At 39.0% G+C, this 21592-nt stretch overlaps 6 protein-coding genes across 7 annotated transcripts; 2 read left to right on the forward strand and 4 right to left on the reverse strand.

Annotated features, from left to right (window-relative positions):
• The first annotated feature begins 2495 nt into the window (after positions 1-2495).
• On the forward strand, positions 2496-3611 carry LOC108068705 (NIF3-like protein 1). Its single transcript, XM_017158432.3, has one exon. It carries the CDS (start codon positions 2590-2592, stop codon positions 3460-3462), a length of 873 nt encoding a protein of 290 aa, XP_017013921.2. The 5' UTR covers positions 2496-2589; the 3' UTR covers positions 3463-3611.
• Positions 3612-3686: 75 nt separating this feature from the next.
• On the reverse strand, positions 3687-5080 carry mRpL4 (mitochondrial ribosomal protein L4). The gene is made up of 2 exons (XM_017158434.3): positions 4224-5080; positions 3687-4163 (listed from the first exon to the last, which is right to left on the reverse strand). Exons 1-2 carry the CDS (start codon positions 4889-4891, stop codon positions 3944-3946), a joined length of 888 nt encoding a protein of 295 aa, XP_017013923.2. The 5' UTR covers positions 4892-5080; the 3' UTR covers positions 3687-3943.
• Positions 5081-8685: 3605 nt separating this feature from the next.
• LOC108068713 (heterogeneous nuclear ribonucleoprotein A1) lies at positions 8686-9237 on the forward strand. Its single transcript, XM_017158441.3, has 2 exons — positions 8686-8874; positions 8939-9237. The coding sequence occupies exons 1-2, from the start codon at positions 8863-8865 to the stop codon at positions 9197-9199; spliced, it is 273 nt and encodes a 90-aa protein (XP_017013930.3). The 5' UTR covers positions 8686-8862; the 3' UTR covers positions 9200-9237.
• Positions 9238-9296: 59 nt separating this feature from the next.
• LOC108068698 (uncharacterized) lies at positions 9297-16879 on the reverse strand. 2 transcript variants are annotated; one of them, XM_070215165.1, is made up of 3 exons: positions 16484-16879; positions 15187-16416; positions 9297-15129 (listed from the first exon to the last, which is right to left on the reverse strand). In XM_070215165.1, exons 1-3 carry the CDS (start codon positions 16803-16805, stop codon positions 9410-9412), a joined length of 7272 nt encoding a protein of 2423 aa, XP_070071266.1. In that variant the 5' UTR covers positions 16806-16879; the 3' UTR covers positions 9297-9409. The 2 variants fall into 2 exon arrangements, with proteins under 2 accessions (XP_070071266.1, XP_070071249.1); XM_070215148.1 differs by having other exon boundaries at positions 16481-16879.
• Positions 16880-16964: 85 nt separating this feature from the next.
• LOC108068750 (uncharacterized protein CG42266) lies at positions 16965-19503 on the reverse strand. Its single transcript, XM_017158497.3, has 8 exons — positions 19028-19503; positions 18812-18970; positions 18446-18532; positions 18355-18372; positions 18273-18299; positions 18183-18215; positions 17718-18120; positions 16965-17662 (listed from the first exon to the last, which is right to left on the reverse strand). Exons 1-8 carry the CDS (start codon positions 19501-19503, stop codon positions 17210-17212), a joined length of 1656 nt encoding a protein of 551 aa, XP_017013986.2. The 3' UTR covers positions 16965-17209.
• On the reverse strand, positions 19465-21514 carry LOC108068749 (uncharacterized). The gene is made up of 2 exons (XM_017158496.3): positions 19653-21514; positions 19465-19595 (listed from the first exon to the last, which is right to left on the reverse strand). The coding sequence occupies exon 1, from the start codon at positions 21389-21391 to the stop codon at positions 19679-19681; it is 1713 nt and encodes a 570-aa protein (XP_017013985.2). The 5' UTR covers positions 21392-21514; the 3' UTR covers positions 19465-19595; positions 19653-19678.
• Between the last annotated feature and the right edge of the window lie 78 nt (positions 21515-21592).

Here is a 21592-nt window from a genome sequence, read left to right on the forward strand (position 1 = left end):
ATTAAAAAAAATTAATTATAAATTGAAAATGGAAAAGTAAAAGTATGGATTTTGGTTATGGCTAACTTAAATTTTTGAATATAATTATCCGTTTATGTAATAGAAAAAACGATGAAAAGCTATTTTAGCGCCGGTTCAAGTTAATTAGTGATTTTAATCGACCTATGTTTACTATTGAGTATATATTTTTTTATTTATATTAATATAATTTTATAATTTTAATAATATTTTTTTATTTATATTAACATAAAAAAATATAATGTTTAAAAATTAACACCTTAGCTTCCCTCATTTCTACATAGGCACCTAATGAAACCATTTTTAGAAAATTTGAATTTTAACGGCTATACAAAAAAACGCTATAACGGCAGGTCGTAGTACGTTACAGATGTTACGTTTACCAGTAACGTGTAACGTAAGAGCGACTGAAATTAAGTTGGCAGCACGCTAAGATATTTCTGCAAATGGAACTTTGCAAATGGAGCAAACAGCTCCTCCGCCGAGTGGTCGTCTTCGAAATGCTACATAATTTTTCCAATGTGGTTGAATATTGCCTTGCAATAGTACCATGCGTAAATTAAAACAAAATTGGTGTTATAAATATGTAATTTGATTTAATTTAATTATTTTACCTGATGGCTCATTGATCTCCGGGGATGCGATCCTCGGGGATGCGATCCCCGGGGATGCGATGCAAGGGGGTGGGATCTCCGGGACCAGGTCCAAAATCGATGGTAGAACCACGGACTGAGGCACCCGGAGACCCCTTAAATCTATTTTTTTAAATTGTTTGGGCACCGGTACAATTATAGGAACGTTTGGAGCTGCGTTTGGAGCTATAGTTTCCAACTGCGGAACGTCGACCGAACATGAACGCGGGTTCCAGCCCGGTGGTTCCGGAATCGCTTTATAAATTGTATAATTGTCCGGTGGTTGATAATCCATACTTGGCGGTGGTTGATCTTCCATGTGCGGAATGTTTTGCGGTTTTTGCCAAATATCGATAACGATAGGCAAAGAGGCCAGTGCTGTGAAATGTAAAAATATTTAACGATCGCACCTGTCTGATTATTTAACAATCGTCTAAAGTAATCAAAGCCTATTTGAATGGGTGAAATGCGTATGGCTCCGGAGCCGTCAAACATTGGGAAATCACCCGCTGAAGTGACTGAGCGGAAACTGCTTTTGTCTGTCCGTATGAACGCTGAGATCTCGGAAACTACAAAAGCTAGAAGGTTGAGATTTTCCACACATATTATAGGACCTCCTACGCAGCGCAAGGTTATTTCAACCGAGCGCCCCGCACCCTTTAACGCCCACAATCGCCCACTAACGATTTTAAAATGTGTCTGGCGCCCACACCTTTAAAGATTTCCAAAAAGTATAAATGCCATTTTGTTGTGTATATTTATACCTATCGAAATGTAGAAGACATTTTTTAAATCGGACCATTCATTTAAAAGTTATACGCAATCAAAAATTATATATCTATCTCCCTCGTACTCCCTTTAGCTGAGTTACGATTATTAGTCGGGACACCAACCCGACACAGCGTTCGCACTCCCTTTAGCTGAGTGACGGGTATTAGATAGTCGGGACAACAACCCGACTATAGCGTTCTCTCTTGTTTGGTTTGTGATTTTTTAATTTTTTTTCTTGAGTAGTCCGCATATGGATCCTCCTGTTTTATCGTCCAGCAATAGTCCGCCAGCATACAGGGATTAGCCTTCCCCCGGTACATTCTTTCCATGCTTGCAATATCTTGATGGAATCTCTCCCCGTGTTCATCACTAACATCACCCAAATTTGGCAGAAAAAAATCCAAGTGTGAGTGTAAAAAGTGAATTTTTAATGACATATTGCATCCAAGGGCTTCATACGATTTTAGAAGTTCTTCTACTTGGTTTTTATAGTTTTCTGCCTTGTGGTTTCCAAGAAAATTTTTTACCACATTTTTGAAGGCAAGCCAATCGTTTTTTTCAAATAAATTTAACTTTTTATCGACAAAAATCCCTTCCTTAATTTTAGCATCGCTGATTTTTGGGAATTTTTCTTTTAGGTATGGGGCTGTCCATATATTACGTAATCATCTAGGGGGGGGGGGGGGCCCCCAAATTATTACTGTAGTGCAAATTTTTTTTTTTTGTTTGAAGAATTGATTACATGGGGGGGGGGGGGAAAAAATCGTCGAAACTGTGATTACGTAATATATGGACAGCCCCTATGCGAACCCTTCGCCGATTTTGTCCAGAGCCTTTACGATAGATAGTCGGCACACCAACCCGACTATAGCGTTCTCTCTTGTTTTTTATTTATTTTTCAACATAGAAATGTTTAAAAATTTGCCACACATGTTTAAAAACTGTTTCCTTCATTTCTACATGAAACCATTTTTAGAAAATTTGAATTTTAACGGTATTACAACAAAAATGCTATAACGGCAGGTCGTAGTACGCAACAGCTATTACGTTTACCAGTAACGTAACAGCAATTGAAATTAAGTTGGCAGCACGATAAGATATTTTTGCACGGCTCTTTGAAAACTTTTGTAATATTTTTGATATTTACCAAATAAGAGTAAAATAAGGCATGCTAAGAAGGATGAGCACTTACAGTGGTCAAAAACTGGCGACGGTGGTCAAGGAGCTGGAGAACTTTGCGCCGATAGCATGGGCAGAGAAGTGGGACAACGTGGGACTCCTAATCGAACCGCACCGGGAGAAACAAATCCAGAGAATTCTATTAACCAACGATTTAACCGAACCCGTGATGAGCGAGGCGCTGGCGAAGGATGTGCAGCTGATAATCAGCTATCATCCGCCGATCTTCAGGCCGCTGACAAGGATTACGAGGACGAACTGGAAGGAGCGCGTGGTGGCGGCCTGTTTGGCCAACGATGTTGCTCTATATTCGCCCCACACGGCGTGGGATAAGGCGTGCGGTGGTGTCAACGACTGGCTATCGCGGGCACTATCTAAAATAATTAGCATTCGGCCCCTGGAACCGGAGTTGGGAGCTCCACCGGGCACCGGATCCGGCCGGTATATAGAAACAAAACTAGAGCTCTCCCAGGTGGTTGATTCCCTGCAGAGGCACATCGAAAACAGCGTCCACGTCGCCTTGGCTGTGGGCCACCAGCCCAAGACTATCATCCAATCCGTGGGCATTTGTGCCGGCTCTGGAGCGTCCCTGCTCAAAAATGTCCAAGCGGATCTCATCATCACCGGCGAAATGTCGCATCACGAACTTCTGGACTTCACCCACAATAACACCAGCGTGCTGCTCTGCAATCACAGCAATTCTGAAAGGGGCTTCCTCAAGGGCTTCTCTTCCAAACTGAGCGAATTACTGCAGGGAGCTTGCGAGGTTCTAGTTTCTGATGCGGACAAGGATCCTCTGGTCACCGTGGCGAAGGCCACAATTGAGGAACAAAACGTTTTTGTTGACTGCTACAAACAATAAACTAAAGCATTTAAACTGTTATAGATCAAATCTTAATGGTAAACCAATATCTTATAAATCTTATAAAAAAAACCTCAGCTTAAGGAAGTGCGAGGGAGATGGAGATATAAAACTTTGATCGCGCATAACTTTTTAATGAATGGTCCGATTTTTAAAATTCTTCTACATTTCAATAGATATTTATAAACACAATAAAACTGCGTTATTACTTTTCCGAAATCTGTAAAGGTGTGGGCGCCAGACACCTTTAAAAATCGTTTTAGGGCTACTGTGGGCGTTAGAGGGGGCGTGAACTTGCGCTGCGTAGCCCGAGTAACGGGTATAATAATCAAAAAATGTCTTATTGCAACTTTTAGAGGATCTTCCTTATCTTGTCAGAAAAACTGAAACCAAGTCAATGAAAAATGTCCTTTTTTTTCATTAACAATGCATTTTCTGGCATCCATAAAGATTACAAATAAACTGAAGGATTTCCTAACATCTACACTTGATCCAGCTTGAACTTTCCGCCCTTGCTGGCGGCGTCATTGCGATGGAGTTGGTATAAAAGCCGCTTCTCCAGATGCTTCACTGCGGCAACCGTCAGCACCAGCGTGTCGTGCTTAAGCATGGAGTACACGTTCAGGCCAAAGGTTGGCATCAGGTTGACATAGCCGAGATCATCGCTGGCCTGGCAAATATTAGCAGGGAACATGTGGTCTCTGGTTAGAGAAGAAGTCGGTTAAAACACGATTTATAAAGTTCCTCCAAGCAATACTCACTCATCTACGATCAAGACCGAGGGTCCCCAGTTCCGTTCGGCAATCAGATCCTTGAGAAACCCAGCATCCCCAGTGGGTATGTCCACATTCTCGATGATGTGCAGATCATCCTGGGCCAACTTAACGCTCAGCGTGGAGGTCAGGCCCAGAACGCGTTTATAGAAGGGCAGCATGTAGAAGTGGGTGGTGGGCGATCGGGGGCCGTGGACCACGCCGCCGCCCTTGAGCATGGGCGATCGCAGGGAACCGTGACGGGCACGACCTCCGCCCTTTTGGGGCCACGGCTTCCTTCCGCCACCGCGCACCTCCGCCCGGGTTTTCGTGTGCGCCATGCTTACATAACGATACTTGCGCTGCCACTCCACATTCTCCTGGATGATGTCCACCCGCGGCTGGGCGGCAAAGACATCCGGATGCAGTTCAATTAGTCCCACCTTCCGCTCCGCCACCGCATCCGTGTTCTCGATCCACGCCTGCCGGGCGGTGCTCCTGCTGACCGGCAGGTAATCCGTGTAATCTTGCGGCAGAATCAGGGGCGATTTTGTGGCCGGAGCAGCGGCCACCGGGGATTCGGTCACTACTGCATTGCCTTGGTGGCTGGTGCGGCTGAAGGTCCTGGCCACGGGATAAAGCACCTGCCGCGATGTATTTAGGATGCTTTTGAACATTTTTTCCACTTTAACCCTGATTTTTCAACAAAAAATACTGGTTTATATTCGCACAATCCTGTTTTCCAATATTGGAAAGGAATTGATGATCCTGACGGTTAGTTTAATTAATAAATAATATTAAATATTATTGGAACAAAACACGGGGTGCGATATCGATATCAGGTGGCCCAATCAGAGAAAAACAGCTGTTGGCCTGTGGATGGGAAGTAAACGATAGATTGTCGCAGCGACTGTTATCGCTAGCTAAAAAATAGCTAAATATTCCAGAATTAAAATTTTTTAAGTAAAAACTTGAACTAGTATATGAGAAATTAAAGGTTTAGGGCTTAGAATTAAATGGTTTCAACTATTTGTTAATAAAAAGATTTTTATAATTGTGGGAAAAAATACATGTATTAACTTTTGCAGCCCTCTCTTTTAAAGATACATATTCCCACCAAATGCTTTAAAATTGTTGAATTATAGCAATATATTGTGTCGTAAGTTTTCAAAAAAAAATTAACGAAAAACACAGAAAAGGTTATGTAAAAATTCACCATCTCAAAATCATAAATTTTGGATCTTGTTTGCTTTCAAACTATCTCGAACTGTTGTATTTGAGATATGGGCAATTCTCTGGGGATGTTAACTAAGCCAAAAAGCGTGAAACTTGAAAAATCAAGAAGGGAAGCTAGCTTCGGCCAGCCGAAGCTTATATACCCTTGCAGATCATTCCTATTAATTAACAAATCGCAAAAATGTTCAATTTTCTAATATTTCTCATTAATTTTCCGGTCGTTCCTATGGCAGCTATATGATATAGTCGTCCGATTTTGATCAAATTAAAATTGAAATTCGAAAATATTTAAAAAGAGTCATATCCTAGAGTAGAAGATAATGCAATAAAATCCAAAGAAGCTAAAATTTATTTTCTATTACTTTTCCATTAATTTTCCGATCGTTCCTATGGCAGCTATATGATATAGTAGTCCGATTTTTTAAATAATTAATTCGAAATTCAGATATATTTAAAAAATAACATCCCCAAAAGTAGAAGGTAATATTTTAAAAAACACCGAAGCTAGAATTTTTTAAAGTTTTTTTTTTCCGATTGTTTCTATGGGAGCTATAAGATATAGTTGTCCGATCCGGTCGGCTCCGACATATATACTACCTGCAATAGAAAGAAGACTTTTGGGAAAGTTTCATCCCGATAGCTCAAAAACTGAGAGACTAGTTTGCGTAGAAACAGACAGACGGACAGACGGACGGACAGACGGACAGACGCACAGTGGCGCCTTTTGACTTTTTTTTGGTAATAAATCATAACTTTTGAACCAGTGAAGATAATTGAATTTTGTAAACGGCAAATGATAGATAATTGATCCACCTTTCAAATTATTGCTTGAGACAGGGAGTGGGCGTGGCAGAGTCGTACTTACAAATCGGCAAAGTCAGAATTTAAAAACAAATCCATTTTTTTCCGACAAAAAAAACTTTTTTTAAAAAGTTTTTGTTTTTTTTAGTTTCTTTTTTCATGTTGTAATTTTTAAAACTTATTAAAAAAAAATAAATAAAAAATTGGAATTTTTAAAAAAAATTTTTTTTTTTTTTAAAAATTACGTTTTGTTTATTTTATTTTTTTATGTTTTAATTTTTAAAAACTAAAAAAACAAAAAAAAAAAATTAAAGTTTTTTTTTAAAAATAAAAATTTTTATATTTCATGTTTTTTGAAATAATGGTCACAATTTGGTAAACTTGGTAAATCCAATAGACTTAACATTTCTGGACTATAATTACAAGATTCTAACTCTGTGACAAGGTTGTGATTCCATGACCCTAGAATACAGTTTGGATTCGCACATACTAAATTCAATGCTTAGGCAGCGTAAGTTGTTTTGAGCTGGCAAAAGTGGCTATTTTCGTTTCTGAATAACATTTAAACGTGATTTTTTACAGTAACATGATATATACCAAAATTTAAGGAATCTCAAGGGCTATACAGTTTAAAGTTTTAAAGAAAATCGTTAGAGCTGTTTTCGAGAAAAATAAAAAAAACTAAACAAAAAAATTTAAAAAAAAATTGTTTTGTGCATATCTTTTTCAATATTACATTTACACAAACTACATTTAGGAGGCGCTTAAAGCTTTTTTAAAAACCTTTCAAACGAGATACAGCACAAGTCTGTTGCTTCTGTAGTTTAGAAGTTACGGCTTTCCGTATTTTAGCTATTTATAGCTGTTTTCCCGCTAAACTAGCGAGTTTTTCCGAAAGTGGTAGAACTAAAATTTCTTATATCGAGCTGTTGAACATCATATAAAATTTTCAGGACTTTAAAACCATGTTTTGGACAAATCTTTCACAAGGTTGCGCCATATGCAATTTCTGGGACCATGACTTTTTTCCCTTTTTTGGCTCTTAAAACCGCGGACGCAGGCGGACGCAGCTACAACTTTCGTAATATCAAGAAGAAAGTCCAAATAACGTTTTACGGAAGTATAAAAAAAATAGTATTAAATAGTTTTTTTTTATTTTCCATCAAAGTTGAAAAATATGGAAAAAATGGACGTTTCGCAAATAACTCATAACTAAGAGATGCGCATGGCAAACTGCAATATGTTTTACTTTTTTTACTCTTAACTAACACACCAATCCGTGGAAAAAAGAAGCAAAGCGATTCGATACCTAGTTTTTAAGAAAAACCCCCCGGAAGTGCGAAAAATTACCTAAAAACGGTGTGTTTTTTTTAAGTGAAAAATTGTTCAACTTTGAAAATTCATATCTTTTACAAAAATTTTTTGATTTGAAAAAGGGTTACATATTTGTAATAGTGGATCAATTATCTGTCGATTGGTATGGGTCACAACTTTCTAGGACAAAGTCGAAAAAGTGATTTATTGCACGTTTTTTGGCCCAAGGCGCCACTGTGAGACGGTCAGACGGACATGGCTAGATCGACTCGTCTTGTGATGCTGATCAAGAATATATATACTTTATGGGGTCGGAAACGTCTCCTTCACTGCGTTGCAAACTTCTGACTGAAATCATAATACCCTCTGCAAGGGTATAAACATATTTCTATATGATTTTGCACTGATATTTGATTCGAGTTAGATGGATCCTCAACTAAGCTAAGTAATTTGAGTAACCTTGGATAATTTTCCAGGACAACCCTGTTAAATGGACAAAAAAAGAAAAACCACCTAAATAAGGGAAAACACTGTCGCGTGCGACATGTAGCGTGTGACAGTCACTTCGATGCCAATAAAAAATTAACCTCTCAATATTTTGTAGTCAAACCAAATACATTTTAAAAAAGAAAGAACAAGGAACACTATGAAATTAACTGCAATAAAATATTCCTTCACGTTTCGTTACAGGAAGCAGGAAGTCAAAAAAGTCACTTCTATTGGTGTCGCTTGCGAAAGCCTTGGTTTTTTTTATATATCTTAAAAACGAAAAATGTCCCAAAGTCAGCCCTAGCACATATTTTAGTGCTAATCAAGACCTTTAATTTGAGCCTAGTGCCAAAAGAAAAGAAGTACTGGAACGTCGCGTGCGACAGCAGATAATTGCCCTAATATAACTCTTCTAGTAAACGAACGACATGTAATTATGATTTATTTATTTACTGTGAACAAACTGTACTAAGTATGTATATAAAGTAGTGATTTAAGTCCGTAACCTTGAGATTCTGGTTTTCTTTCAATTTCAGGGAGCCATTTGCAATGTATGTCACTACCTGCTTTCCGGTATTCCACGAGATCCGTATCTTAATACATTGTTAATGAATCTCTCTTTCCCTACCTAGGATATTTTCTTGGAAAAATAACATGCAGGTAAGGAGAGTCTCTTAAGGTGGTCAAAAAGGTATAAATAGCCAGACCCGATAGAAACAATGTCAGTTGCAATAATACCCTCAAAGATTGTTCATATACGTGCATTCGTGTTTCGAAATTGCCAGAGAGCTAAACACACTTTACAAAAATGAAATTCTTTGTAAGTCCTTTAAAATTTTCAATCCTTGTATTTTTAACTAATTTCAATTTCGATTGTTTTTTAGATTTTATGTCTGGTTGTTCTGATTGCCATAGCGTCGGCGCGTCCCCAATTTCCATTCGGAGGATTCGGAGGATTTGAACAGCAACAGCAGCAACAGGACTTAGGTGGTTTCGGTGGATTCGGTGGACAGCAACAGCAGGAAGGTTTCGGATATGGTGGCGGATTTGGTCAGCAACAGCAACAGCAAGGTTTCGGTGGTCCCGGCTCCTTTGGGCAGCAACAACAGCAGGAAGAATTTAGAAGTGGTGGCTTTTTCGGTTAATTACAAATTAGAACATAGATATCACTGTTAAGGAGGCCGAAAAAATATTAAAATACCTATTCAAAACTTGAGTCAAACCTGTTATTATTAATTCACATTTTTATTTTATTTAAATAAATTTAGCATATATTTTAATTGCCTACTTTAAGTACTTATGATTGAGAATTTTCTCAAAAATATTTATGTTTTCGTTGAAACTCTCAATCATAATTACCGCACAATTTTATAGAACCCATTAGCACTGGCACATGGGCAGTATTTGATCTCCTGCTCCTCGACCTTTTGGCGGCAAGCTATTACGGAACTTGCCCGCGATGTAGCATACCAATCCGAAGTATCCTGTTCTGGTGTTTGGGGATTATTATGGCAGTATATTTTTCTCTGAACTTCGGCGCAACTGCAACTTTCTTTTTGGAAACGGAAACTGGAGTCATACAGGACTTTAACCTCTCCATCGTCGATATCATCGGGGGCACATGGACAGCGGAATGGAACTTGAGGTCTAGGCATAGGTATCTCTTCATCACTACATGGACATTTTATTTCCAAGGGAACCTCCTCTGATTTCCGATTATACTCTTTTGGAGTTTCGGATTTCCTGCACCAACTGAAAAATCCACTACGCTTCGATGGTGGTTTACTTGCATCTTTTGATTTTTCATTTTTAATTTTCTCATCTTGGGGACGTTTTTCGGATTTTTTAAAACAGAGAAAATCACTTGGTTTGTTTAAAGATGATCTCTCTTTTGGTCTCGGCTTTTCCTGGGGATCTTTTTCTTGGGGAACTTTTTCCTTTCTTTTGAAACAGCTAAATCCACTCGATTTAGATTGGGTCTTTTCTTTAGGTTTCTGCTTTTCTTGGGGAAACCCACTCGACTTTGATTCAGTTTTCTCTTTTGGCTTAGATTTTTCTTTTGTATGTTTTTCCTTTTTTTTTAAACAGATAAGTCCACTTGATTTTGATTCGGTTTTCTCTTTTGGATTTTCCTCATTAGATTTTTCTTTTTTATTAGGCTGAGGCTGGCTCTGTCCTTCAGGGCTTGATTTACTCTCCTCTTTCGGGGATTTTGTACAACAACCAAGGAAAGAGACTTTTGATTTAGTTTTTTTCGGATCTTCGTACTCTAAAATTTCTTCTATTTTGCAATCGCAAGGGGTATCGGTATCATATTCTTGAGGTTTTATTTCACAACTGCAGTCAGAGGAGCATTTTTTCGACAGGACCTTATCTTCGATGTGACCAATGAAAGGACAGTCTTCAACACATTTCCGAAGCTTTTCTTTCTCTTTGAATTTTTCAAAATTATCCAAAATATGCTTGTCATAGCTATTGAAAATTGGGTCTGTCACAAGGGGATTATGTCGGTTTTTCACAAAAATTGGTGCTTCCTTCCCAGGACTTATGCAGATGGTTCTAACTAAGTTTTCGACGGATTTATTCTTTATTTCTGCTTCAATTTTAGGGGGATTGCAGTATTTATTAATTGCCCGACGATCTCTTTCAAGGGGTACATAACGCTTGCATGTGTTGCAGGACTTTGTTGTAATCTGATTATCATCGTATATATCTGCTTTTCCACTGCTTTGGCGACTTGTATTTTTTTCTTTATTTTTGCATTTTCGCAGATCTGTGAAGAGAACTCGATAACGATTAGGACAATCCATAGAGCAGAGATCATCAGTATCGTAGCCCATGTCACATGGATTTCGTCCTTGAGCCATTTTATATTTGTCTTTTTTTGATGTTTTAGTTTTGGAACAGTCTTTATCACAAGTATCAGCCGTATATTCATATTCCTTTTGAGTCCTTTTTTTATTTATTTTATCGGGACAACCTGGGTTCTCACATACTTCTTTTTCATATCGGGTCTCTCTATAATTGTTTTTAGGGCTAACATTTCTTTTTTGGCATTCCGAATTTCCGCATACTTTAATCCTATTACCCAACTGTTGTTCACCATTGTTTATATCATTGTTATATCGATAACGTTGGTGAATATAACCATCTGTACGATATAAGTCTGGATCTTCTTCACATTGTATGTCATTATTTTCTAGATTCCGTTCTGGACAGTTGGGATCAGCGCATATAGTATTAGGAATTTTCTTATGTTTTTTGTCGCTGTTTGATGAACGTCTTTGAGATCTGACTTTATAAGAGTCTTGTGCGGCATATCCATTTTCACCCTGTTTCCTATGCATATTTTTTTTATCAGGACATTTTGTATTTGCGCACAATTGCTTTCCGTAATTTCTTTCAGAATCACGATCGACGTTAGTTGGATACTTATTTCGATCCTCGATTGCTCTTTTTTTAGCCGGACATTCTGAGTTCTGAGGAGCTCTTTCATATCTTTGAGTTTTCCTTATAATTTCTTCGTGGTTCGGCGAATCCTTGTAAAAATGTTTTTTCTTGGCGAGCCTTTTTAATCTATCTGGGCATTTTGGATTTTCACAGAACTCTGATTTATTATTTGCTATTTTATTTGGGTTATTAACATGGGATCCTCGATTTTGACAATCTTCTAAGCATGAATTTTGAGAATACCCATCCTCTTGGTTTACTTTTACGTTTATTTGCCTTTCCGATCTTGTTCTTAAAGAACTATTTGCATTAATTGGTTTTCTATATGTTGGGTTTTTATCAGGACAATTTGGATTTTCACAAAAATAGTAATCATAATCATTATTATCATCTTTTTTTTGTTTTTCACATCTTTTTGTAATTCGTGGAGCCCCTCGACTTCTATCATCTTGACGGGAGGACTTTAGCCTTGTCGGACAATTTAGTGACATATTTTCTGTTTTATAAGATTCATTAAACTTTTGATTTCTGAGATCAGTAAAATACATTTGATTTTCTGAATAATTACAACTTTCTACTGCTCCACTTTGAACAATTTGTTCAGGACATTCGCGAAGTTCTTGTATATATAATTCTTGTTCGTTCTGATTTTTATTCGAACTTTTGTAAAGCGGTTCTGTTTGTGGGCTGTTGGGATTAGTTTGTCTCCTTTCACTCCGAGTTGAAACATTTTTAGGACAATATGGATTTTCGAAAAAGTCTCTAGAATTATAAGCGGTTCCACCTTTCTGGAAAGGAATTTCTCTCTCCTTTTCAACACAATAGCAATCAATCTTGCCCTTTGTTAGTTCACTTTCGTTTGGATAATATTGAGTTCTATTTGACATGGGATAAATAGGATTCTCCCACGATCTGGAATATGGCATGGTTTCTCGGCAAGTGGAATTAACACATACTTCTGTAGGATCCTGATAATTTCTGGATTTATCTTCGAATGTGACGACAACAGAACGATTGTTTTGATAAGGGCAATACTCGGGTCCTTTACATGATCCTGAATTTATTGATTGTGCATAAAGACATTCAGGATTACACTTGGATATGTCAATTTCCGTTGGATAGGATTGATGGATTGGACTATTATGCGATGTTGAATTTTTTAAATCATACGGGCAACAGGAATTGTCACATATTGGTAAGGGTTTTTGCCCATTGCTTTCATTGTTAGGGATATATAGATGTGCATCTTGAAAGGTTACTGGCCCTCGATTTTTTAGACCATCGTCTGCATTGTACAAACTTTGATATGGGCAATACTCTGGACCTCTGCATATTTCCTTTGGATATTGCCTTTCTGAATTTGTTGTGCCCTTTGAACATTGGCTATAAGCTGAATCTGTCATTGGCTTCCTTGCCATAGGATTCTGTTGGAAAACTTCGATTTGAGGATGGTTCGTACTGCATAGACCCACTGGTTTAATTGATTGATTTAAACTTTGATTGTCATAATCCCTCATGGTTTGTCTTTGTGATTCATTTGCAATACCAATGGTTTCGCTAAAGGGTTCCTGGTTTCGATACGGTTGACGGTTACGTTCGCTTATTTCTTGAGGGTAATCATATTCCGTTCTTCTAGACATTTCCTCATTCTCGTTGTTTCGATACGGTTGATATTTTCGTTCGTTTATTTCTTGAGGGTAATCATATTCCGTTCTTCTAGATATTCCCTCATACTCGTTGTTTTGATAAGGTTCACTTTTTCTGTCGTTTATTTCTTTGGGGTATTCATATTCTGTTCTTCTTGATGTTCCTTCATTTTTATATTGTACTTCAAGATTGGCTGGACTGCATGCGTTATCAAAAGAATAATTTTCAGGAATTGCTTCCCTTTGAACAGGGTTGTTTCGATACGGCTCACTTTTTTGTTCACCTAATTCTTTGGGGTAATTATATTCAGTTCTTCTGGATATTCGCTCACTTTTATATGGAGGACTAGATCCGTTCTTAAAACAATAATTTTCAGGTATTGCTTCCCTTTGAATAGTGTTGTTTCGATACGGTTCAATCTTTCGTTCGTTGTTTTGATAAATGTTTGCTGATGGTTCAACTCGATTTGGACTTGCTTGTTTATTTAAGGAACGTGAAAAATCTTCTACATGAGCTGGACTTAGACCTTTATTATAAAATTCGTATTCAGGCATTGCGTTCCTTTGAATTTTGTTATTTGGATAAGTATGTGCAGATATTTCAACACTATTTGGACTTGCTTCATTATTCACAGGATGACGACCTGTGAAATATATTTGTGAATTCGTTTTATAAATGTCCGATGAGTTTCCACCATCAAAACCGAATCTTCTACCACTATAAACATTATTTGGGTATAAGTTGGTGGGGGTTTCAACATTGGCAAGACTAGTTTTACTATCGGGCAGTTGATTTTGAAAAGTACCCATAGGATGATCCAATTTCCTTCTTTCCGAATTGGAATTTTCATGCTGGTAAGGAAAATATGGTGTACGAATATCAATACCCTTTTTATTCTGAATATCATTTAATAAAGCTTGATCGTTAAACTTTGTATTTTGAGGTGTTTCAAACCCATTTCTGATATTTATTTGCTTTTCCAGTCCAGCCACAGTTTTTTGCAGCATACCTAATATTTCCCGAACGTCGCAATTGTCATTACTTGTCGATAGCTTGGATATTTCTTTTTTAACCTTTGTAGCTGATTTTTTGCATTGGCAATTTTCACACACCTGACTTTTAGTTTTTTCAGATGGGATCGGTTTTTTCCCGGATCTTTTTCGAGTGCTACATCGACTACAGCAACTGCAGCACCGACTTCTTTTGCGTTTACGAGTTCGAATTACCTTTTTAGTTTTCGGAGCAGTGATTTCAGTTGGCCTGAGTTCTGTGGAACTGGATTGCACTAGGTGGTATTGCTCTTTGTGCGATTCTATTATAAGGGAACTGGATTGTTTGGGGCTTAAACCCTTGGGTTTCGATTGGTTCGGTTTACTTCGCACTTGGTTAGGCTGATTTGATGATTCTGAAGGTTTCCTTTTCATTTGTCGAGGTTGTGGGGTCTGTGAATTTGATTTACCTGATTTTGCCTGCCTGATATACTCTTTATTGGGTGTTCCTATATGGGATACATGATAGGATTCTTGAAGCGTTTCAATTTCTACTGAACTGGATTGTACTAGAGAGACTTGCTCATCACGGGATTCAATTATAAGCGAATTGGATTGCATTAGATTTAAAGCATTTGGTTTTGATTGCTGTGACTTATTTTTAACAGGTTTCGAAGGTTCTTTCTGCATTAGTTGGGGTTGTTGGGTCCTTACATTTGTTTTAGCTGATTTTGATGAATTCGGCGCTTTTATATTGGATCTTACAATATTTTTTTGCCCTTTGGAATCGTGAGTTTGCTTGGGTTGTTTTGCATTATAAGGTATTGCCGGAGATTTTCTGTAGGTTATTAATAATTCAGATGTCTGAGTAATGGCTTCAACGCATATAGGACAACTATTTTTAATTTGTCCTGCATTCTCTCCGCTTTTCTTTTTCACGAATCCTCTAGGTGTTTCTTTAGTGCTGAAAGCAGATCTTCTTTTTCCAACTAAAAATCAATGAATTAGTCAACGTTTAAATTAAATTACGTGTTGGGCAACCATACCTTGTCGATACTCGGGAGATTGGAGTTTCCCTACATTGTAGGACCTTTTTTCCGTTTTATTATAGTTGGTTACCGTCCTTGTTTTTGGGTTATCTGAATCATTCGATGATTCTCCGTTACGGTAAGGATTTTCTCCAGTTTTGTATTCGTTGGTATAAAAACTATTTGATTCATGAACTTCATAAGATTTCGCATTATTTTGGGAAACCATTGAGGTCTTTAATTCAACTTGGCTTAAATTATCTTCACTCTCCACATTATTAATGTGCTGAACAAAATGTTCAGACGATAATAAGCTAGTTTGTGAAAGTATTTTATCACCATTTCTTCCATAGCTCGCTCTGACCTCATGAACGTTCACTGAAGTAACTTCCATAGAATCATTGGACACATTTCGGTTATCAAGACCACGTCTCTTTGTTACAGTTACTTGTGGACTAAAATTTCTGCTTTGGCTGATGTTTCTCTTCCCTTTTGTACAATAACAATTGGATATCTTTCTATTCATTATCCGACCTTGAGGTATGTACTTAATTTTGTGATCAATACGGTTTCCTCGAGCACCTCTGGCCATATATTCTTTGATTTCCGTATTGCTGGGCAGCTTAAGGTTCCACTTGTTATCCACATTTGAGGGTGGCTTGCTAATCCTCTCTATTTTGTTTAGATAATCAGATTGACTTTGTAGCTTTGGATTTCCATCAACATCCATTTCAATATCCGTTTCCGAGGGACTATAACCGCCATAGTTCTTGTAGGGGCAACTTTTTGAACACTCAAAAATACTCTTTGGATTGCCGTTGGTTTTTGATGGCTTCTTACAAATTCTTCGTTGTTGATTAAATTCTTCGCCGCTGTAGACCCTTTCCTTTAATCGTTTGAATACCCCACATTTTTGAAAATTTCTTTCCTCTAAGGTATTTCTTTTTCTAATTTCCACCTTGTTTTTCCTGCCCCTTCTTCTTGCTTTCTTACCTATGGTACATTGACAGGAATTATCCGACTTGAGAGGCGTATTAAGCTTGTGATCATAGGGAGTTCGATTGAGAATCGAACAGTTGATGATCTCCTCCAGAGATCCGTTGGGATTATCTTTTGGTTCTTCCTTGGACTTGCTGATGTTTAGTTGCCAGGTGGACGGATAGGTGGAGGAACTGTGTCGAGATCGAGTGCTGCCCCTAGAATGTTCATTGGGTTTCAGGCTGTGACCGCTTAAGGTTGGTTTATCCTCTGGAAAGAAACGGTAAAAAAAGAAAGAAGCGAATATGCTTAAATAATAAATTTCCAAACTCACCACTTGGCTTGAGTTTCCTCCAGGATCGAGAGTCCTTCTTCTGGAGTTGACATCCCGGAAATTTTCCAGCCGTTTCTCGCTCAGTTAAATGCCTAAAAGGATTGGCTGCCAGAATCCTATGAAGTTTCCTCACTGCTCTCGACGAGGATCTTTCCGGAATTCGATTGATCTGTTGCGCATTTCCGATCAGGGAAGGAGCTACCACAATACCACCCTGGTTTGGGACCAATTCGGTGGAAACCTGGTCCCTGCCAACGCTTTTGCTTAAGGCTCGTCGCAAGAGGATCTGCTGGGCAGTGCGACGCCTTCTGGTTAGGCCAGACATGTCAAAGGAGCAGAAGTCAGGAACAGCAGCTCAAAGGCTCAGTTACATAGCTGTTTATATTTGGCATTTAAAACAAAGTTAGCCTAAATTAAACGAATTTTTTCTATGTTGGTTTACCCGTTTTATTTTTATACAAAAGTTCTAAAATAATCTATCAGAAATCTTATTTTTTGTATATTTGTCTTCTTGAGGGCTTACAAAATATCGTTATGAGCGAAACATTTCTACAGGATCTATAAGGCAGGTTATGGTTCAGACAATCTGAGATCCTCAAAAATTGTCAGTTTACGTCAGAAAAAAAACTGATAAACGAGTTTTCTGGCATAAGCTGACAAAATGTTGAGGATCTGTTAGGATGGTCGGACATCGTCAGATATCTTTTCTCATCACCGGGAAATTTGGTTTTAGAACCTACAGCCCCCTCCACAGCAGTAGTCACAGGTGTAGCAGCTCTTTGCAGCCGGTGGACAGCAGCAAGGCGTAAAGCCGGGCTTATGGAACGGACTGTAGCCGTACTCCAGACATCTGGGCTTTGGATTGAGGACAAACGGAGGATTGGCAAAACGGTCGTAATAGACTTTTGGAGCCCACTTCTTTCGACGCCTGCGTCGCTTCTTCTTCAAGTAGCAAATGCAATCGGAATTTGGAATAAGATCTCGAAGGATTCGCTCCAAATTGGTGAGATCGCACTCGCAAGGAAGCTCATCTTGCAACATATTGTCGGGAACACAGGTGCACTTTCCCTGCTGATTGCACACGCAATCCGAATCCCCGTCCTCGTTTTCGGGATCCTCAGCGGGAGCACATTTGCAACAACGACAAGCATTAGTCTTTCCAGTTGAAATGCAAATTGGCACCTGTTATGGGGATAAAGACATTTATTATTTAGTCAAAAGTTTAGTTTCGCCTTACCTGTATGCATTTGTATGTCTTGTTTTTGGCATCGGTCACAATAACTTCCTGCGCTTCCTGCGGGCTTCCCGTTTCGGTAAAATATTCCCCCGTGTTCGCTGGTGTTTTCATATTTCCATATCCCCCTGTTTCTAGACTTTCCGATTGATTTTTGGGATTTCTCGGATTATTTCTCATTGAGTCTAATCCTTGACAATTACATGGACGACCAAGTCCACTGCCTACCAAACGCTGCTTGCTCTTTTTTGTTTTATTACTTCCTATAAGGTGATCGGGAAGAAAATCTTCTGTATCTTGGGGACTCGGCGGGCTTTCCGGTTGGATCTTCTCCATGTTACATCGACAATTTCGTTGAGTTTCCGGTTGTCGAATTATTCGAGGGTGGTCAGCATTATTGGAGTATCTAAAACATGGTTACAAAAACGAAAAAGTTTAAACATTTAAGTTGACCAATAAGTAGTCTACCTCCTTGGCTGTCCACTCCAATCATCCTGGTATCTATATCAAGAAAAACATAGTTATATGATTTTTATGGATCTAAATAAGCTACCTTACCTATTTCGACTGGTCCGAACACCGTCGCTGTGGATAATCAAGAGTTTAAAAAATATAGTTAAGATATAGGTTCTGTACTTACCTATATCGCTGACTGTTACTGTGGAAAGGAAAAAGTTTGAAACAGTTTCAAATTAAAAAAAAACATTATAAATATCTCTATAATAGCTTACTAGCGAACGTGTTCATGTTCATAGTTAGGTCTTGGCCTTGCCCTGGGTCCATTTACAGGTCCAGCTCCAGGTGGTGGATAATAATAACTGAAGTATAAAGAGATAAATATTATAATCAAATACTAGGAAACTTAAATCAGTGGTGGCCAGCAGAGGCAGCGCGCAGGGCCCACGGGATAGGCAATGTCTCTGCCGCTGCGCTGCTAGCGTTTCGACGCTCACGTACGCCGTCAAGCTGAAAAAAGTCACGCACACAGTCAAGTTCGTGCATGCTCCCACTCACACAAACGCAATTGCATGTGTGATGCTTCTGCTGGCCTCCACTGATTTAAAAAAATGCTTTTTTAAATATTCTTTTTAATTTACCTTGGTGGTCCCCCTCCAGGAACTGGATAGCCTCTGGGACCTGGACCTTGATATGGTACATGTCCTTGGCCTTGATATTGTGGACTTGGTCCATGACCTTGGTACCCAGCTCCTGGGATCGTGTATCCTCTACCCGGAAACGGTGGTGGATCGTTCTTGCTAAAAACGACATATTTCACTTTGGAACTGAAAAACTAAGTACCTATCCTATCTCACTTGACCACAATCAGCAGAATGGTAGGTTGAGCTTGAGCTTGAGCTGGTTGCTGTATTGGCAATGTCCGCATTGGGGTATTGGCGCCAGATCGACTTGGAGTCTGGTCATCATAGTAGGCTGGAGTCTCATCCCCATGATGGGCAGGTGTGGTACCACCGTGTCGATTATATGGTGCAGTGTAGCTAGATACAACAGTTTCGTTGCGATTATTCTGATGATTTTTGTAAGGCTCATTCTGCTTTTCCGTGCCGTCTTTTAGGGTATACACGCTGTCCATCGACTGTAGCGTACGGGTGGAGACCCGACGACTATTATTGCCATCCTTATCATTGTTATTATCATTGGTATTATTATGACGTTCACCCATGACTCCAAGGGGCTCTGGCCAGGGAAGGATATCCGAATGGCGGAGTATGCAGTTCTTGCAGCGACAGATGTGTTTCTCCGGTTCCGGCGTTGGCTCCTCGCAGAACATTATACTTATTACCTAACTGTCATCCTAACCCAAGTCCCTCTTAAAGATCTGTACGAAAAAGAGCCGAAAAGTGTAGAAAAATAATTTCAAATCTGTTGAATTTGAAAATATAGTGAAAGATTGCTTTTGCCATTTTTTCTTGGTCTTACATTATCAATCCCTCTATGTGACTAGTTTATCTTTTAGACCTAAATGTAGAGCTGTGGCAACTAATAGAGCGTATCTGATTGCTCCTGGTTCTCTTGACCTTGGGTATTTTAGGAATAGATTCTTTTCTCATTGGATGTTGTTGAACCTGCACACCTTCCGTGTGTTGCACTTTTTCAAACATCACCTTATGAGTACCTGCTGTATTTCCACTGTGTTTCCCACTTTTGAGCTTATGTCGCTGTTTCAAAGATGACTTTTTGCACATTCTCTCAATTTGAATGGGTTCTTGGGTGGTTATGCCACTTAGTCCTGTGGTACTGAGGGCCTTATCGCTAGTGGCTATTATATTTACGAAACTATTGTCACTGGTGGTTTCCAAGTCAGTTTGAGGGGTTTCATCTCTTGAAGACATTCCCGTTTGCTTTTCCATTTGCTTGAAGAAGTCCTGCTCCACTTCCAATTCAGCTAATTTATTGCTAGCACTTTGATACCAGTCATCCTCATCCACCTGCTCCTCCTCCTCCTCTATAAAGGAATATCTAAGGTTTCCCCCCTCACGACGATAATCGCAACTGGACCGGAAACTGGAAGTTTGAGGAGAGCCAAGCACGTAGATGGATTCACCAGTCGGGTGATAATACTTTCCCTGTTCGTCTAATTCGTCCTCTGATTTAATACTTGGTGGTGGGGCCTTGAGACAAGGGGGCGGAAAGCCATGAGTTGATCTCAAGGAATATGCGATCTCAGGATCTTCTTGTAGCCTTTCTTGCGTAGAAGGAAATCGTTCCTGATTCCTACCGCATTCCATAGAACACCACATGGTTGTGCCAGCATCCTTTGTAGATTGTCGTGGGTTATCCGATAGCTTATTACTTGAATATGATCCTTCCAAGGACTTTGGCAAGTCATCGGTACTACTGCCCTGATTTTGCAAGTGTATATAGGTGGTAGATTTGGAAGGACGCTTACGTTTCCGCTCCTTTAACCAAGGTAAACGGTCCAGATTGGGTTTCTTTTGAAAAATGGATTCAGGTGAGGGATAGTGATCCGAAGATGGGTATGAAGGAACCGTTTGTACGATCAAAGGTTGCACAGGTAGCTGCAATACATGGACAGGTGGTATATTTCCCCTAAACTGGTTCATTGGGTTTAGAGCAGACTGCCATTCCTGTTGCTTGGAATGATTGCCCATATAGTTGTTTAACCGATCAATGGTTTCGCACATAATATCGGTTAGAACTGAGAGCTGGCAGTCCTGGGCTTCGCCACTTTGATCCACCTGATTATCAGTGGTATTGGAGTTATCTTGATGCGGTTTCAGTAGGTTTACTTTTTTCTCATGCAAATAGCCATCCAATCCCATCAATATATTCTTAAGGTCATGAACAACTTGGGTTCCGTTAGCATTATTGGTTTCCTCTGAAGGAATTATTCCTTCCCCTGCATTTAAACGGTTTGGGGGTTCCAAAAAATTTCCATATTCGTATGGCGATTCATTTGAGCACAAATCAAAACCCCATTGATGTCCCATTTGCACAGAGTCATATATGGGAGAATAGGTCATGAAATAGGGATTGATTAACTCCCTTCTTCGCCTCCTTCGAGTTCTTATCGGTCCGGAGCCATTAGCTTCGATATTGACGCACACACGACGGGTCCGTCTCATCGTTGTGGTTCTTGTTGGAACGGGTAGTAGGGCATCCAGTCTTAACTGGGATCTTCGACGTCGCTCCAACATCTTCTAAAGTCCTTTAAGTAATGCTACCCAACAACAGGTTGTTCAAGTTGCCAAAGGTTGAAATTTTTTTATTTTCTAATTAAATTTTGACAGCTGGTCTAAAAATTGAAGGTAAAGTCTTAAAAAACTGGTTTCAAAACATTTTCCAGTTTTGAAAACAGATTTTTTCTTTCAAACTAAACTGGTATCTTTGCAATTAAA

Source organism: Drosophila takahashii, chromosome 2L (genome assembly GCF_030179915.1).
Source record: "Drosophila takahashii strain IR98-3 E-12201 chromosome 2L, DtakHiC1v2, whole genome shotgun sequence".
Lineage (NCBI taxonomy): Eukaryota > Metazoa > Arthropoda > Insecta > Diptera > Drosophilidae > Drosophila > Drosophila takahashii.